At 45.7% G+C, this 18,958-nt stretch overlaps 1 protein-coding gene and 1 long non-coding RNA gene across 4 annotated transcripts in view; both read right to left on the reverse strand.

Moving 5' to 3' along the window:
* The window catches only part of LOC144502391 (uncharacterized), a 680,705-nt gene that overhangs the window by 515,656 nt on the left and 146,091 nt on the right, over positions 1-18,958 (reverse strand). The gene's annotated exons all lie outside the window — the stretch shown is intronic.
* LOC144502384 (early estrogen-induced gene 1 protein-like) overlaps positions 1-18,958 on the reverse strand; it is a 125,896-nt gene that overhangs the window by 27,738 nt on the left and 79,200 nt on the right. For both annotated transcript variants that reach the window (XM_078226247.1, XM_078226246.1), the window contains exons 4-5: positions 12,490-12,606; positions 10,121-10,167 (exon numbers count right to left, since the gene is read on the reverse strand). In XM_078226247.1, coding sequence (XP_078082373.1) covers positions 10,121-10,167; positions 12,490-12,606 — 164 coding nt within the window. The remainder of the gene's footprint in view (positions 1-10,120; positions 10,168-12,489; positions 12,607-18,958) is intronic.

Raw genomic sequence — 18,958 nt, forward strand, 5'->3', positions numbered from 1 at the left:
GTTTTTACAACAATTCAGTTGTCCCATGGTCACCATGACTGATGTGCGAGCTTTTTTTATTCCTGATTTACTCATTCACTGAAATTTAAATTCTCTCAGATGCCTTTGATTTCATGCCCCCAGGTCAATAGTCCAGGTCGCTGAATTGCTGGCTGGGTTGTATAATCACCATGCTATTGTACCCTGTGAAAACACTCTATCCTCATCTGTATCAAAGAGCGGCAGTGGTTAGCGCTGCTGCCTCACAGCGCCAGGAACCCGGGTTCGATTCTTGGCTTGGGAGACTGTCTGTGTGGAGTTTGCACGTTCTCCCTGTGTCTGCGTGGGTTTCCTCCGGTTTCCTCCCACAGTCAGAGAGACATCCTGTTAGGTGCACTGGCCATGCTAAATTCTCCCTCAGTGTACCGAATTCTCCCGAACAGGTACCGGATTGTGGAAACTAGGGGATTTTCATAGCAACTTCATTGCAGTGTTAATCTAAGCATACTTGTGACACTAATAAGTAAACTTTACTTTTGATGAGGATTACAAGATATTCATAGAATCGTGGAGCTGGTTACAGCACAGGAGGCGAGCGTTCGGTTCCCCTCTATCTGTGCTGGCTCTCTGGATGATTAACTCAATTAGTTCCACTCTGCCCCCTCAGTTCAGATAATCAGCCAGTTCTCTTTCACAGGCCAGGATTGAGTCTGTCTCCACCGCACACTCGGGCAGAGCATTCCAGATCCTCATTCCACATTGTGTGAAAGTTAGTTCCTCATGTTGCCATTGTTTGTTTTGCTGATCACCATAAACCGGTGTTCTCGGATTCTCTCCCCTTTCCGCCGCTGGGAACTGTTTCTCCCCATCTACCCTGTCCAGGTCCCTCCGCTTTTGAACATATCTTTTAAGTGTTGAACCCGGTCCAGATAGCCACAGGCACCAGAGGGCAGCACACACTAACACACACACACACAGTATTCTCACAAACAGAATGCAGAAACAATGAAACAAAATGGAGATTTTCTAACTGCAATGGAAACATTTACAGCAAATTAACCCCAGCACCGGTTCGGAATGCGCTGCGGAGCTATTAAAATTTCACGGCATTCGTTGTGCAACGAGTGACTTGTTTCAGAGGATCATGAACACAAACAGGCGAGAAGATGCGTGTTGTTAAGGCTGCCTTCAATACAGCTTTGCTGCCTGTTCGTATGTTGCCACGATTGTGTGCAAACACAGCCAATTTGGTCCCATGGTTAAGTGTGATCCTAATTGCTGCCAGCGTTTGTCTCCGTGGGATCACTCAGCCCTTTAAATCAGATTACGGTGGAGAGTCCAAACCCCACATCAAGGACTCGAGTACACAAACGCTTCGATGGCTCATTGACTTTGAATCAGACGCAGCAGAGCCTCGCTTGCCGGGAGCCCCACACGCACAAGCTCAAAGTGGACTTGAAAGATCCTGAAAGGTCAAGGCTTAATTGACGGCACAGTGGTTGGCACTGCTGCCTCACAGAGCCAGGGACCTGGATTTGATTCCCGGCTCGGGTCACTGTCTATGTGGAGTCTGCACGTTCTCCCCATGTCTATGTGGGTTTCCTCTGGGTGCTCCAGTTTCTTCCCACAGTCCAAAGATGTGCAAGTTAGGTGAATCGGCCATGCTAAATTGCCCCTAAGTGTCAGGGAACTAGCTAGGGTAAATACTGGGATAGAGCCTGGATGGAATTGCAGTCAGTGCAGACTCGATGGGCTGAATGGCCTCCTTCTGCACTGTAGGGATTCTATGATATAATTGATGAGATATTTACAGATCAGAAAAAAAGTGCAGCGAGAGAAGGAGCTTGCAGTTTAGTGACAAGCGCAGGAGGTGTGTGTGGATTTTGGGTAAATTCAGGCAAGTATTAGACAGGTATGGACTTAAACAGCTTGTGGTCGGTGTTAGAGGCTATACTTAGTAATAGCCACATAGACAGGCTGTCATAACCAAGAAAGATGCCAGTAATTCCAGGACTGGAAGAAATACCAAGGTCTGTTACAGAATGCAATTTAGCCACTCTTTCACCCCATTTGTTTTCACCTGTCCTGAAATTATTAATGGGATATAGAGTTCCATGGGAGTGGCATCCCTTACCAGCCCCTCAATTTCTTGTCCATGTAGGCTTTCTTCATGCATCCATAGCCACGGTGGCACAGTGGTTAGCACTGCTGCCTCACAGCGCCAGGGACCTGGGTTCGATTCCCGGCTCGGGTCACTGTCTGTGCGGAGTCTGCACGTTCTCCCCGTGTCTGCGTGGGTTTCCTCCGGGTGCTCCGGTTTCCTCCCACAGTCCGAAAGACGTGCTGGTTAGGGTGCATTGGCCGTGCTAAATTCTCCCTCAGTGTCCCCGAACAGGCGCCGGAGTGTGGCGACTAGGGGATTTTCACAGTAACTTCACTGCAGTGTTGAATGTAAGCCTACTTGTGACACTAATAAATAATATTCCTGTCCTTCTCCACAGCCAGACACATTAAGCACAAGAGCAAGGGTTTTCTTGCTCTATATCGTCCAGCACCATACACTGCTCATCAACAGGAACCCGAAGCATTTTGGCTGCGGACAAAATGGTACTGCTTGATGGGTCAAGAAAATAAATCAAGATTTTGCAAGGTGCCAGGGGCACCCTCGCCATCTGCTGCCTGGTTTAGATTTGGATATATTCAACATTTTTTATTAAAGCATTGGTACCCATTCCGAAGCCTCCTTTAGGGTCAGACATGAGGAGAACATCCAAATGTCCCACAATAGCTGTTCTTTCAAGAAAGGTCACTCCCTTTGGTGGTTACAAAGTACTGGCAAGAATGTTTTTGTGGTTTCTTCAATCTTTTGCGATATTACATTGACTTTTCAGATGTTTGCACAATAGATTTTCTTCAGTTTGTCTCACAGATCGGAAAGAATAACCTTCAGTAACCCTTCAGCAATGCAGCCTTGGAAAAGTTTTGCATAACGCTCGGTGCTATAAAGCTTGTGACTGTTGCCACCGTTACTATTTCAACAAAGAGCAATTGTTTTAGTCTTGACTGCTGACGTTCAAAGCCTCACAATAATTCTGTGAATCATAAATATTGGGCCACTGCAGTCATCTTCACGTCAACTCTCAATCTTAAACTTAAACCGTTTGATCAACTGACAAGGCACTTTCAGAGTACTTGCAGGCACAAAGGAAATGGGGAGAGAGAGCGAGCGAGAGGTGGGGGGGGGGGGGAGCGAGCGAGAGGTGGGGGGGAGCGCGAGAAAGGGGGGGAGAGGGAGAAAGGGGGGGGGGGAGAGGGAGAAAGGGGGGGGAGAGGGAGAAGGGGGGGGGGAGAGGGAGAAGGGGGGGGGGAGAGGGAGAAAGGGGGGGGGAGAGGGAGAAAGGGGGGGGGAGAGGGAGAAAGGGGGGGGGAGAGGGAGAAGGGGGGGGGAGAGGGAGAAAGGGGGGGGAGACGGAGAAAGGAGGGGGGAGAGGGAGAAAGGGGGGGGGAGAGGGAGAAAGGGGGGGGGAGAGGGAGAAAGGGGGGGGGAGAGGGAGAAAGGGGGGGGGGAGAGGGAGAAAGGGGGGGGAGAGGGAGAAAGGGGGGGGGAGAGGGAGAAAGGGGGGGGAGAGGGAGAAAGGGGGGGAGAGGGAGAAGGGGGGGGAGAGGGAGAAGGGGGGGAGAGGGAGAAAGGGGGGGGAGAGGGAGAAAGGGGGGGGGAGAGGGAGAAAGGGGGGGGGAGAGGGAGAAAGGGGGGGAGAGGGAGAAAGGGGGGGAGAGGGAGAAAGGGGGGGAGAGGGAGAAAGGGGGGGAGAGGGAGAAAGGGGGGGAGAGGGAGAAAGGGGGGGAGAGGGAGAAAGGGGGGGAGGGAGAAAGGGGGGAGGGGAGAGGAGGGGAAAGGGGGGGAGAGGGAGAAAGGGGGAGAGGGAGAAAGGGGGGGAGAGGGAGAAAGGGGGGGAGAGGGAGAAAGGGGGGGAGAGGGAGAAGAAAGGGAGAGAGAGAAAGGGAGAGAGAGAAAGGGAGAGAGAGAAAGGGAGAGAGAGAGAAAGGGAGAGAGAGAGAGAAAGGGAGAGAGAGAGAGAAAGGGAGAGAGAGAGAGAGAAAAGGGAGAGAGAGAGAGAAAGGGAGAGAGAGAGAGAAAGGGAGAGAGAGAGAGAAAGGGAGAGAGAGAGAGAAAGGGAGAGAGAGAGAAGAGAGAAAGAGAGAGAGAGAGAAAGGGAGAGAGAGAGAGAAAGGGAGAGAGAGAGAAAGGGAGAGAGAGAGAAAGGGAGAGAGAGAGAAAGGGAGAGAGAGAGAAAGGGAGAGAGAGAGAAAGGGAGAGAGAGAGAAAGGGAGAGAGAGAGAAAGGGAGAGAGAGAGAAAGGGAGTGAGAGAGAAAGGGAGAGAGAGAGAGAGAAAGGGAGAGAGAGAGAGAGAAAGGGAGAGAGAGAGAGAGAAAGGGAGAGAGAGAGAAAGGGAGAGAGAGAGAGAAAGGGAGAGAGAGAGAAAGGGAGAGAGAGAGAAAGGGAGAGAGAGAGAAAGGGAGAGAGAGAGAGAAAGAAAGGGAGAGAGAGAAAGGAGAGAGAGAGAGAGAAAGGGAGAGAGAAAGGGAGAGAGAAAGGGAGAGAGAAAGGGAGAGAGAAAGGGAGAGAGAAAGGGAGAGAGAAAGGGAGAGAGAGAGAGAGAAAGGGAGAGAGAGAGAGAGAAAGGGAGAGAGAGAGAGAGAGAAAGGGAGAGAGAGATAAAAGAGAAAGAGAGAAAAGAGAGAGGGAAGACATTGAAGATGATGTCCACACAACACAGGATAATGTCTCCTTCCAATGTGCTATTGGTCACAGTATGGTGGGTGACTCAGGGTTGCAATAAAGAGGGGCAGAAATGGAATACGGGGCAGACTCGATGGGCCAAATGGCCTAATTCTGCTAATTCATCTTATAAGAAAGGGTGGACACCTCCCAGTGATTCACGAGGGCGATTCTGCTGTTCTGTGCAACACTGCACCAAACACATTAGCACTATCCTCGCTTTCCATCTGCACCGGGTCAACAAGCACTAACCAGGAGCAAGAGGAATGGCTGCCAAACTCAGTTACCCAAGCTGACAGGTGGAATGGCTATCCAGACAAGGCCTTGTTTACCAATGGAATAGTCGGTCATCAAAACGCAGGAGTTTCATGAGATGGAGCGAACCGAGACATTAATATTAATAAGTGGTGACAACTAATGGATTCTGATGTAAATTAAACATTTTCTTTATCACTTTACAACACAACCTGCGCGTGGATCACTAAAATAATCAGTGAATAGTCCAGGGAGACATGGGATATTACTGGAATCAACCAAAGAGAAGAGAAAATGCAAAAACTGAGAGGTGTGTGGGGATATATTCCTGACAAATTAAATTTATTTAAAAATTGTCTCAAATATTTAAAAAGGATGGAGGGGGAAATCCTTAAACCTAATCATATTAAGAACCAGCTTCCTTCAGAACAGTCTTCCTAGTTCAAAGTTATTGGCAACTTTACTGAGAATTTGGAATGATGTGTTAATTTTTGGTGCAAAAGTAATCACAGAATTGATTCAGTTCTTCACAATTTCCATAGACTGAAAGGATAATGTCAATAAGCAAAAAATGTAACTTTTCCCAAATACTCCAGCCGGACAGTTATGTATATGGCTAGTACAGCACTGAAGCACAGCTGATCCAGTTCAGTTAGTCCGGCCCAACTGCATTTCACTGGTATCACTATGCCAACAAGACAAATACTGAAGTGTATTTTTAGTATTCAGTTCATTATCTGGACAATTGCTGTACATACATATCTGAAAAATGTCACCCGACACCACTGGTTGGATGTCAACCAGCTATTGTTCAATTTATTGAGCGTGCATTTAACCAGAGAGTGATGTCAGAGGTTAATCCATCGCACAGTGCAGCAGTAATAGATTCTTGACTCCTTACAAACTTCACTGGCAAAACCCTACCAAGAAATGCTTCCTATCACATTTCATTGCCTTTCCTTGCTGGAATCTGTATTTGGAACCATCCCTTACACACTGTGCCACCATCAATATTCTTGGAAAAAGTTTATTAATCACAAGACAATTGCTGGAAGGAGTTACTTGGTAAGGAATATGAATCCACACAAAACTATAGCTATGAAACCATTGAAATATCCTCTGGGAGGTCAATTCTACTTTCAGACAAAGCAACTTGCTTTATTCATTGGACATCTGTGTCAAGGCTGGTATTTATTGCCCATCCTGTGTCCTCAAGAAGGTGGTGGTGAGCTGCCATCTTAGCAATTGAGTGGCCATTTCAGAGGGCAGTTAAGAATCAACCACATTGCTGAAACTTAACAGTAACCTCTGCTATGTAATCAGCTCACTGCCTCAAAAATATTCCGTCAATAGCAAAGTATTTGCCAAAGTTAATAAGACCATAAGACATAGGAGCAGAAGTAGGCCACTCGGCCCATCGAGTCTGCTCTGCCATTCAATCATGGCTGATATTTTTCTCATCCCCATTCTCCTGCCTTTTCCCCATAACCCCGGATCCCCTTATTAATCAAGAACCTATCTATTGCTGTCTTAAAGACACTCGATGACCTGACCTCCACGGCCTTCTGCGGCAAAGAGTTCCATAGATTCACCACTCCCTGGTTGAAGAAATTCCTCCTCATCTCGGTTTTAAAGGATCGTCCCTTTAGCCTGAGGTTGTGCCCTCTGGTTCTAGTTTTTCCTACTAGTGGAAACATCCTCTCCACGTCCACTCTATCCAGGCCTCGCAGTATTCTGAGAGTTTCAATAAAATCCCCCCTCATCCTTCTAAACTCCAACAAGTACAGACCCAGAGTCCTCAACCGTTCCTCATACGACAAGCTCTTCAGTCCAGGGATCATTCTTGTGAACCTCCTCTGGACCCTTTCCACAGCCATCACATCCTTCCTGAGATATGAGGCCCCAAAACTGCTCACAATACTCCAAATGGGGTCTGACCAGAGCATTATCCTTAATAGTACAGGAGAAGCTGAGATTAAAACTTATTCTTTAAAAGACAAGCTTAATTAATCATTATTCCACTGTAGGATGTCGACACTGGTATTCAGAATAACTAACCTGCAGCTTCACTGAACTTATTGGTTATTTTTGGAAAGCAAGAACCCACACAGCAAGTTCCCCACGTAGGAGAGTTTAAGACAGTCAGATTGCAAAGCATTTCAGAATCTCTCTGCCCCAACCCCAAAAAGAATGAATTAATCTACCACAGACACACAATAAACCCTGAAGAGCCAGATTTAGCATCTGCCACTTTAAACAGCAACAAACCTAAGACGCATTTAAATCCAATTCACAGCCCCACCGTCCAGCCACCAAAATCCATGCAGATTGGGGTCTTTTGCTCGCATTCCCTTTATACAGATCTCACAAATGCCTTTTCTGCTGAAATAAGCAACTGCTCCCTGCAAAACGTTTAAAAATAACTGATAAACTGTTGCCTTGTAATGTATGGAGAGTCAAAATCCAACCTGGTATGAAATAAAGTTTAATATGGATCCCAGAGGAAACAAGGCATTCCATTTTTAGAAACTCCGAACGTGGAAAGATTTCACAGCGGATAAGAGAGTTACTTCACAGTTTCAATTGCTCAGCAACTGAAACAAATTGGACCCGTCCACAACACATTCCACGACACTCGGACGAACCACCATCTGGCACTGTTTCATTGCTTTGCCCAGACAACAGAACCGTCTTTAGCATTTTTAAGCGCTTAAGTAAAATCATTTTCAAACTTTTCAGAACCATTTTATTGTTTCCACACAGTTACCAGTGGGGCGACACGGCGGCACAGTGGTTAGCGCTGCTGCCTCACAGCACCAGGGACCCAGGTTCGATTCCCCGCTTGGGTCACTGTCTGTGCGGTGTCTGCACGTTCTCCCCGTGTCTGCGTGGGTTTCCTCCGGGTGCTCCGGTTTCCTCCCAGTCTGAAAGACGTGCTGGTTAGGTGCATTGACCCGAACAAGTGCCAGAGTGTGGCAACTAGGAAAATTCCACAGTAACTTCATTGCAGTGTTAATATAAGCCTTACTTGTGACTAATAAATAAACTTTACTTCAACCAGCTTACACAACGTCACCAGGTGCTGACACATTTTAGCAAGTTTATTACTTCAGTTTTTTATTTGGAGGGAGGTGGTCAGTGAGCTATATTGTCAAACTCCAACTGCATTGTCATTCAGAATCCTTCACTTAAATTCCAACAGGGTTTTAGACAGGGTAGATTCAGAAAGTGTGTTCCCAATGGTGGGGGAGTCCAGAACTAAGGGGTCATAGTTTGAGGATAAGGGGGTAAACGTTTTAGGACCGCAGTGAGGAGAAATTTCTTCACCCAGAAAGTCGCGAATCTGTGGAATTCACGGCCACGGAAAGATTTTTTTAAAAATTAATTCGTGGGACATGGGTGTCAGTGGCTGGCCAGCATTTATTGCCCATCCCTAGTTTCCGAGGGCAGTTGAGAGTCAACCACATTGCTGTGGCTCTGGAGTCACATGTAGGCCAGACCAGGTAAGGACGGCAGATTTCCTTCCCTAAAGGACGTTAGTGAACCAGATGGGTTTTTCCAAAAATCAACAATGGTTTCATTGTCATCAGTAGATTCTTAATTCCAGATATTTTTTATTCAATTCAAATTCCACCATCTGCCATGGCGGGATTCGAACCCGGGTCCGCAGAACATTAGCTGAGTTTCTGGATTAACAGTCTAGTGATAATACCACTCGGCCATCACCTCCCCACTGAGGCCAAAACGTTGTGTGATTTCAAGAAGAAATTAGATATAGCTCTTGGGGCTAAAGGGATCAAGGGATATGGGGGGGAAGGGGAGGGATCAGGATATTGAATTTGATGATCAGCCGTGATCAAAATGAATGGCGGAACAGGCTCGAAGGGCTGAATGGCCTCCTCCTGTTTCTATTTTCTATGTTTCTAAAACACTCCTTTAAAAGAGCCCTCCCACCATTAAACTACATTATTAATACTTTTTAAAAATGTACTTTATAGGACCAATGCTCAAAGTTCCTGGGCAGCACAGTGGTTAGCACTGCTGCCTGACCGCACCTGGGGCCTGGGTTCGATTCCCGGCTTGGGTCACTGTCTGTGTGGCGTTTGCACGTTCTCCCCGTGTCTGCGTGGGCTTCCTCCGGGTGCTCCGGTTTCCTCTGGAAAAGATGTGCAGGTCAGGTTGATTGGCCGCGCTAAATTGCCCCTTAGTGTCAGGGACACTAGCTAGGGTAAATGAGTGGGATTGTGGGGATGGGACCTGGGTGGGTTTGTGTTCGGTACAGACTCGATGGGCCAAATGGCCGCCTTCTGCATTGTTGGGATTCTATGATTCCGTGATTCCTAATTTTAACTCGTCAATGCTATACCGGAATGGAAAGGAGTAAATCTTTCTCTGCCACTTTCTGCAGCTGCCTTCTTCCAGCATCCAGACGGGGACAGGAGACATGAGACAGCTTTCTACTGGCCTCCCAGCACATTCTGTTCCATCTGATGGAGTCAGGCTGCCGACAAACCTGGCATCAGCATTTGACAGCTGAGCGGGTGGTAAACGCAAAGCGAAGAAGCGGATGCTTGGAACTAGATTTGTGTGGAAGCATTTACTCTGCTGGCTAACCCAGCACCAAGACCCAAGGGACACTTAAACCAGCCTAAAGCTCGAAATAAAAGAAACATACCTTTAGCCCCAAGAGCTATATCTAATTTCTCCTTGAAATCACACAACGTTTAGGCTTCGATGGGGGAGGCGATGGCCTAGTGGTATTATCTCTAGACTATTAATCCAGAAACTCAGCTAACGTTCTGGGGACCCGGGTTCCAATCAGCAGATGGTGGAATTTGAATGGAATAAAAAATATCTGGAATTAAGAATCTACTGATGACCATGAAACCATTGTTGATTTTTGGAATAATCCATCTGATAGAGCAATGAGTTACTTTTGAGAACAAGGAAATAAAGTATGGAGGAAGCATAACTGTCTTTAAACCACGTCAGCGCACCAGAAAAATACAAGTCAGGCTGCTGTAATTATCTGCATTGAGAAAGCTGTAACCGTACGGAATTGAATTCATAAGCAAAGCTACGGCAATCATTGCTGAAACACTTACGTTTTGAAACAAGGATCTCCTGACAACAGTTGCATGCCAATGGTGACCTGTGAAGAGAAAATGTTTTTTTAAGAAATTGGACAAGACATAACAGCAAAAATCCATTACAGCTTTTAAAGTCATGATGTGGAGATGCCGGCGTTGGACTGGGGTCGGCAGAGTAAAATGTCTCACCGCACCAGGTGAGTCAACTGAGGAAGGAGCAAGGCTCCGAAAGCTTGTGATACCAAATAAACCTGTTGGACTTTATAACCTGGTGTTGTGAGACTGTGCTTTTAAAGTAGTTGTGAGAAGCCAGGGGAAATTTCCATAAAATTAAATCACGGAAAGTTAAATCATTACAAGGCAGCGATTGCATCCAGGGTTCAGAGAAGCTCAAACCAAAAGGTTAGAAGTCATCTAAATTCCAAAGATAACATCGCAACCCTGTAATTACTTCAAACGCCTACTCTCCATTATTTTGATAGTATCTTTGCAAATTTGAAGGCATGTTGCTTGTATTCTGATGGTGGCATGGAGATCTGTAGCTGACTACACTGCAGTATATTATCAGTGGGTCTGCAGTACACGCTCCACACAGTAAACCATCTGCAGCGAGTCATTTAAAAACAAAAATAGGTGGAGTTTCATGAAAGCATTAGTGCAACCCTTAGCTTTCAAACAAAATGAAGCAATTTCTTGAGAATTACAGCAATGGCTAACATCCATCAAGTGAATGCTAGGTTTTGGCTAATTACCTATAAAAGGAGACCCTGCATTTATAAACCTATATACAGTCTATGGGCAGCACGGTGGCACAGTGGTTAGCACTGCTGCTCACAGTGCCAGGGACTCGGGTTCAATGCCGGGCCTTGGGTCACTGTCTGTCTGGAGTTTGCATGTTCTCTGTGTCTGTGTGGGTTTCCTCTGGGTGCTCCGGTTTCCTCCCACAGTTTGAAAGACGTGCTGGTTAGGGTGCATTGACCATGTTAAATTCTCCCTCAGTGTACCCGAACAGGCACCGGAGTGTGGCGACGAGGGGATTTTCACAGTAACTTCATTGTCATGTTAGTGTAAGCCTTACTTGTGACACTAATAAATAAACTTAAACATAATCTTGTCTCTCATAGTTTAAGCTTGTCTTTCACAGCCAAAAAAGATATTTATTTCTGAAGTGCGGTCGATGTTGTTGCAGAGGCAAACACAACAAGCGATCACTGGGTCCCACCAAGAAAAATAATCTGTGAAAAATCTAAAATAGAAACAGAAAATGCTGTAAATATTCAGCAGGTCAAGTCACATCTGAGGAGAGAGAAACTGAGTTCCGGTTCAGCTCCAAGAACTGACGAAAGGTCGCCAACCTGAAATTGGAGGGAAAGTTTACAGAAATGCATGCTGGGCCAGCTAGATAGTCGATCTAATCTGCATAATTAAACGTCCATGTGTGGGCTAACTGGGCACACTGCTGGTAGACAGGCCCCCCCTCCCCCGCCCCACTGAGGGGCAAGCTTGACAGGTAGCAGGAGGTGGCATGAACACTTCTACAGGGGTAACCTTACAGTTGTGGTCATCACTTACTTAATTGAAATTTAACCTGTGAGAAGGTCAGATCAAGGAGGGCTTACATTCTCCCTCCCCAAGTGTCCACCTCTTGGGATGGGATGCTGTCCTTCCAAGGATGCAAGTCCACTGATTGGATCTGCAGCCTCGGATGCCCATCCGCCACCCTGAATTGGGCAGCAGGCCCAGAGGTTTATTTATTTATTAATCACAAGTAGGCTGACATTCACACTGCAATGAACTTACTGTGAAGTTACAATCCGACGCCTCTTCAGGTACACTGAGGGAGAATTTATCATGACCAATTGACCCAACCAGCATCTCTTTCGGACTGTGGGAGGAAACTGGAGCACCTGGAGGAAACCCACGCAGACACGGGGAGAATGTGCAAACTCCACACCGACAGTGACCCAAACCGGGAATCGAACCCGGCTCCCTGGCACTGTGCTAACTGTACTACCGTAGTTTCTTAATTAGAATATCTCCTGGACAGACACCCTGACAATCAGAGCAGGGTCAGCACCTGTATATGCTCCAAAACCTGGCTCGTATTTCAAGAGAAGATTCCATCAATCAACTGTTCCCTCCTCTTCAGGCGCTGCCACACAGGAGTATGCCCAGTTATTCTCTGTGTTATTAATAAGGGAGCTGGTTTTTGTTAATTTAACATTAACTGGAGAACAGAAGAATTCTCTTACCCCTGTTCACATAATATACAGGATTTTTCAAGTGTTCTTAACATCCACACGAGGAAGTAGATACGGCTTTAGTTTTACATCTCATTTAAAAAGAAAATTAAACCTCAGGATCTTCTCACTCGCCAACAGTACCTTAAGGATAGAGTTGTCCTGTCGAGTATTCTTTGTATCATAACCCTCCAACAAACAGCAGCGTGCAGTGGAGCCTGAACCTGCAAACTCCGCTAAGTTGAGGTCAGCGAACCCGAGCTGGAAGTGGGGGGAAAAACAAAATTAAATTTAAGAAAGAAAGTTAGCAGAGTAACTGGGGCCAGTGCCTGTGGAACACACATGAACACAGAAATGTCTAGGTCTTTATTATTTTAGACAACAAATTTGATGTAAAGAATTAAGCTCAACTTTATATTCTGTGTACACACACTCATTCCTGGCCCCCAAGAAAGCTGCATCGGCAGAGAAATCTCATTGCATAGATATCTACACAATCATGCACGACTTACCCAGAGAGTACAGTGAAACAATGCTTATGCGGCAGTGGCTAAAAACCATTAAAATAAACTGAACATGCAGGACTGGCTAAGCATGACAACAGAGAAAGGTGACCTATGCACTTTAAAGCTACACTGAACCACAAAAAGCGGCAGGTATTCCAGAAACTGTCGACAGAAAATGGAGATCACAATCATTGACAGAAGTTTAAAAGAAACCCATTTTCCAGCTGAGTGCTGTCAATGTACATGTGGAAAGTGTCAACTTCCACACAAATGTTTATGACAGCTTGTTCTCTCTCACCACCACCTCGCTCAACCCGAGATTGCAACACTTCCTGGCCGTTCAGCCCGAATGCGTTGTTACATCCCAAATTCATGCCCATCTTTCCCGGAACTCCACGAGTGAATCTGTCCAATTAGGTTTCAGTCCCTGCCACAGAACCAAATAGGTTCATATCAAAGGTGCAAATGACATCCTGTGTGACTGTGACAATGGTGAACTGTCCCCTCCTCATCCTTTTCAACCTTTCTGCACCCTTTCACACAGTTTACTGCACCATCCTCTCCTTGCTGTGACTGTTCTCATGTGGTTCCATTCTTACCCACATGTAGCCAATTCCTCTGTTACCTCTGGTGTTCCTGAGGATCTTTCCTTTTCTTACCGACATGCTTTGTCACATCATCCCAAATGAGAGCATTGCTTTCCACCTGTACACTGACGACACCCAGCTCTACCTTACCAATACCTCTCTCGACTCCCCCACTGTTCCCAAACTCTCAGACTCTTTATCTGATATCCATTCTGGTGACCAGAAATTTTCTCCATATTGTGATGAATGAAGCCGTACTTATTCCCCTCCACACTGTTCCCAGTTATCAATTCCATCCCATTTTTCTGGCAACACTGTCTGACACAGTAAGAAGTTTAACAACACCAGGTTAAAGTCCAACAGGTTTATTTGGTAGCAAAAGCCACACAAGCTTTCGGAGCTCCGAAAGCTTGTGTGGCTTTTGCTACCAAATAAACCTGTTGGACTTTAACCTGGTGTTGTTAAACTTCTTACTGTGTTTACCCCAGTCCAACGCCAGCATCTCCACATCAACACTGTCTGAACCAGACTCTTTGAAATCTTGTTGTATTTGAACGAGAGATGAGCTTCTGATCACCGGCACAGACCACCCATTTCCAGCTCCGTAACATTTCCAGACTTTGTTTCTTTCAACCTGCAGATGAGCTTAGATATTCATTCATACCTCGGATACCGCTGGACTTAGCCATTACAATACATTCCTGGCTGCTAACCTACATCTTGCCCTCCAGCAAACTTGGGAGGCTCATCCAAACCAAACTTTGCTGCCAGTGTCTTAACTGAAACCAAGTTCTAATCACCTTGTCACATGTGCTTACTAATCTACAATGGCAGGAACCAACAACATGAAAATTCTTACCCTTACATTCAACCTCTTCATTGTCTTGTCCCTCCACACCTTTGTAATCTCCTCAAGCCCCACAAGCCTCCAAGTTTTGCCACTTATCTAATTCAGGACTTATGAACATCTCCAATTTTAATCACTCCATCACTGGTGGCAAAGCCCTGACTTCCCTAGGTCCTAAACTCTGGAATTTCCTCCCTACTCCTCTCTGTCTCTCTACCGATTCCCTCAATGAAGAATAAAAGCAAATTACTGTGGATGCTGGAATCTGAAATCAAAAGAGAAAACACTGAAAAATCTCAGCGGGTCTGGCAGCATCTGTAAGGAGAGAAAAGAGCTGACGTTTCGAGTCCAGATGACCCTTTGTCAAAGCTTTTTCCCAGGTCGGTGGTGACGTACATGAGGGGTCATAGGTTCAAGGTGAGGGGGGGGGGGTTTAACACGGATATCAGAAGGAAGTATTTTACAGAGGGTGGTGGGGGCCTGGAATGCGCTGCCGGGCAAGGTGGTGGAGGCGGACACACTGGGAACGTTTAAGACTTATCTAGATAGCCACATGAACAGAGTGGGAATGGAGGGATACAAAAGAATGGTCGAGTTTGGACCAGGGAGCGGCGTGGGCTTGGAGGGCCGAAGGGCCTGTTCCTGTGCTGTATTGTTCTTTGTTCTTTGTTTGTTGTTCTTTGTTTGACGGAGCAGGCTCGAAGGGCTGAATGGCCTATTCCAGCTCCTGTTTCTATGCTTAAAAGGCATCAACACATCAACAAAATAAATGTGGTTTCACAAAATATTTTGAAAATTGGAATGAAGCAAGAGCGCTGGTGAAGGTGACCTATCCCATGGTTTGCCTAATTAGCGTGGTGAGTGGCTGGTGTCTTATACTGAAGAATATCAGCTAGATTTTTCAATAGAGAAGACCGGTTGTCGCCTAAAACAAATATTCAGGCCGTACGTTATATATACAGTCAGGATGTGTCAATATTTTTGGAACAGAGGACATTTCATATATAATATCGATAGACATTATTATTAAATTGATCTGCACTGTGCTGAACACCACAAGCATTCATGTAGGTCAAAGCAGGTCATTTGGAGTGATCAATTCTTTACTAGCTGTCAAGCATCTGCCGCTTGATCATTTTTCACCACCCCCCCATGCCTCTCTCTCTTGCATCCCGCCCCCCCCCCACCCCCACCCCCAACACAGACTACAGTCGCATTATGGAAAACTGTAGCAAGGTAAGTGGGATTTGGTGCAACGAAAGATGCTGGATTATAAGCTGGAAAAAGGAGCAGTTTACTGTCACACATGTAGCCCAGATTGTTCGCATCTTAGTAAGATTCCCCTCCCCACTCCTCCAAGACCCCAATCGCTACTCCCTGCTGTCCATTGTGAAGAGAGGCAAAACTTCAGAGTCATGGTTATGGGAAATATTAGCACAAAACTTGAAAACTAATACAGTTTACTCAGAAAGGAAAGATGACATTTGCAAAGCTTCAAGACCAGCTTCGGATCCAGGAGGTCCTGACCTTCAAGCCATCCCAAGTCAAGTAGTTTGCTCAATACACAGGTTCAAATCCTGTTGGAAGATGGTGGAATTTAAATTCAGTTGATTAAAAATCCAGTCTCAGTAATGGTGATCATGAAACCACTGTTAATTGTCACAGAAGCCCATCTGGTTCACTAATGTCTGACAGAGAAAGAAATCTCAATTCCCGGGATGGCGGGACTGATGTATGAGGAGAGATTGACTAGGTTAGGATCATTTTCGCTGGAGTTCAGACGAATGAGGGGGGATCTCATAGAGACTTATAAAATTCTAACAGGACTCGACAGGGTAGATGCAGGGAGGATGTTCCCGGTGGTGGGGGGAGTCCAAAACCAGGGGTCACAGTCTGAGGATTCGGGGTAGACCATTTAGGACGGAGATGAGACGACATTCTTTCACCCAAAGAGTGGTGAGCCTGTGGAATTCATTACCACAGGAAGTATTTGATGCCAAAACATTGAATGTATTCAAGAGGCGGCTAGATATAGCACGCGGAGCGAATGGAATCAAAGGTTATGGGGAGAAAGCAGGATTAGGCTATTGAGTTGGACGATCAGCCATGATCGTGATGAATGGCAGAGCAGGCTCGAAGGGCCAAATGGCCTCCTCCTATCTTCTATATTTCTACGTCCTCACTCGGTCTGGCCTACATGTGATTCCAGACCCACAGCAATGTGGTTGACTCTTAACTACCCTCTGAAATGCCCCATTAAGCTGCTTAGTTCAAGGTCAATTGGGGATGGGCAACAGAATGTTCACATTGTCAGTGACATTCCCATCCCATGAAAGAATAAAGAGAGAAAAATATATACTTGAACATTAACACAGCAAGGCTAAATAATTGTGATTATAGTAAAGTGATATGCTTTCTTTAAATTATCCACAGAGGAGATTCTGTTCTCATTACTTTTAAAAGAATCACCATCTGTATAATGTCCTGAGGCAGCACATACCAGTTAATGGGTTATCCCAGTTCTACAAGCAGGTGTTTGCCACTAAAGAGGTTTAATTGCATACCCTTGTTAACACTGCTGATTAGACTGACTAATTTAGACAATGCACTTCTGTTTAGGAGGTTATTTCAGTTTGAAACAAGCGACTCATTGTGCCAGTCTCTTCTGAACCTATTATGAGAGAGCAGTAAATACTGTTTTAGAAAATCTAGCTCCCTCTTAACTCACAATGTAAAAGGACAATTCAAGCTTTCACAGATTTTCTCAAACTAGTACAAGACGTCAGCATTTTTCTTGCCACTTGTGAAAGCATTGCTTTATCAACTGCAGGAAAGGCAACATAAATTTCATACTCCCTGTGTGAGGCACATGCCTAGTCATTAGAGATGGACAGAAGCACACAGAAAGAGCACCATATAGGCACAAGAATGGCATTCGTTTCAGCATGACACAGAAGTTGCTCAATAGTTCTGTCAATGTCCAGACATTGGCACAGACTAAAGTCAAGTGGCTTCTTGACATTTAAATTTGTAAGGAGAGGGGGGTAGTAATCACTGGCTGCACAATTATTTCCATCTTAGATTCATGGTGACACAGCGGTTAGCACTGCTGCCTCACAGTGCCAGGGACCCGGGTTCAATTCCCGGCTTGGGTCACTGTCTGTGCAGAGTCTGCACATTCTCCCTGCGTCTGCGTGGGTTTCCTCCGGGTGCTCCGGTTTCCTCCCATAGTCTGAAAGATGTGCTGGTTAGGTGCATTGGCTGTGCTAAATTCTCCCTCAGTGTACCCAAACAGGCGCCGGAGTGTGGTGATTAGGGGATTTTCACAGTAACTTCAGTGCAGTGTTAATGTAACATGTGACTAATAAATAAATTTTAAACTTAGAGGCAGTCTCTAGCCATTCAAAAGAAACAAGCACAATCCAATGGAGAAAGATTCAACAACTGACGTTCAAACTTGACATGCAAGCGCTGGGAGGAAACCTTGCAATTTGTCAGAATATTGAGAGGTTGAAGGCAAAAATATGCTAAGAATGCGGAATACAATTGTACAATGGGCTTGATCCGCTCACAATTGGGATTTTGGGTTATCTCATTCCCAAGGGTGGGATGTAAAGGCATGGAAACAACATACCAGCAGTGCTTCCTGTTAGTTAATCCAGGAGGCAGCATTGGAGCTAATGTTCTGGAAAATAGTGTAGAGGGTAAGCAGGCAAAATAGAGGGAGTACAGCGAAGGTTTACCAGGCTGATTCCTGGGATGGCAGGTCTGTCATATGAGGAGAGACCAAGTCGGTTAGGATTGTATTCACTGGAGTTTAGAAGAGTGAGAGGGGATCTCATAGAAACTTATAAAATTCTCACAGGATAGATTCAGAAAGAATGTTCCCAATGGTGGGGGAGTCCAGAACTAGGATTCATAGTTTGAGGATAAGGGGTAAACTTTTAGAACGGAGGTGAAGAGGAATTTCTTCACCCAGAGGGTGGTGAATGTGTGGAATTCACTACCACAGAAAGTAGTTGAGGCCAAAACGTTGTCAAATTTCAAGAAGAAATTAGATAGAGCTCTTGGGGCTAAAGGGATCAAGGGATATGGGAGGAAGGGGGGGGGGGGCAGGATATTGAATTTGATGATCAGCCATGAACAAAATGAATGGCGGAGCAGGCTCGAAGGGCCAAATGGCCTCCTCCTGCTTCTAGTTTCTATGTTTCTAAAATGTTGAAAAGCGAGAAAAGGTTTAAGATAATTGAAAAGGGGAATAGAAAGTGAGAGGTTTTTAAATTATTTTGGTTGGGAGTAAGAGATTTGACTTTGTTGTTTAGTACATTCGATCTGGCACAATGCAGAATTATTGTGAACTGATCGAATGTCCTCTTCCATCGATCGATGCGGGCTCAAAAGACGAAACAGCGATGTAATCGTTACAGAAAATAATCCCCAGTTAATATTTGACACGTCTGTGAAACCAAACACCTCTTCCATTGTCCAAAGTTTTGATCAGAAGGCAAACTGGTATTCAACCATAGAAAGGTTACCACGCAGAAAGAAGTCATTCAGCCTCCCATCCATTGACTCTGTCTACACTTCCCACTGCCTCGGAAAAGCAGCCAGCATAATTAAGGACCCCGCGCACCCCGGACACTCTCTCTTCCATCTTCTTCCGTCGGGAAAAA

The sequence above is a fragment of the Mustelus asterias genome, chromosome 13 (assembly GCF_964213995.1).
Source record: "Mustelus asterias chromosome 13, sMusAst1.hap1.1, whole genome shotgun sequence".
Classification (NCBI taxonomy): Eukaryota; Metazoa; Chordata; class Chondrichthyes; order Carcharhiniformes; family Triakidae; genus Mustelus; species Mustelus asterias.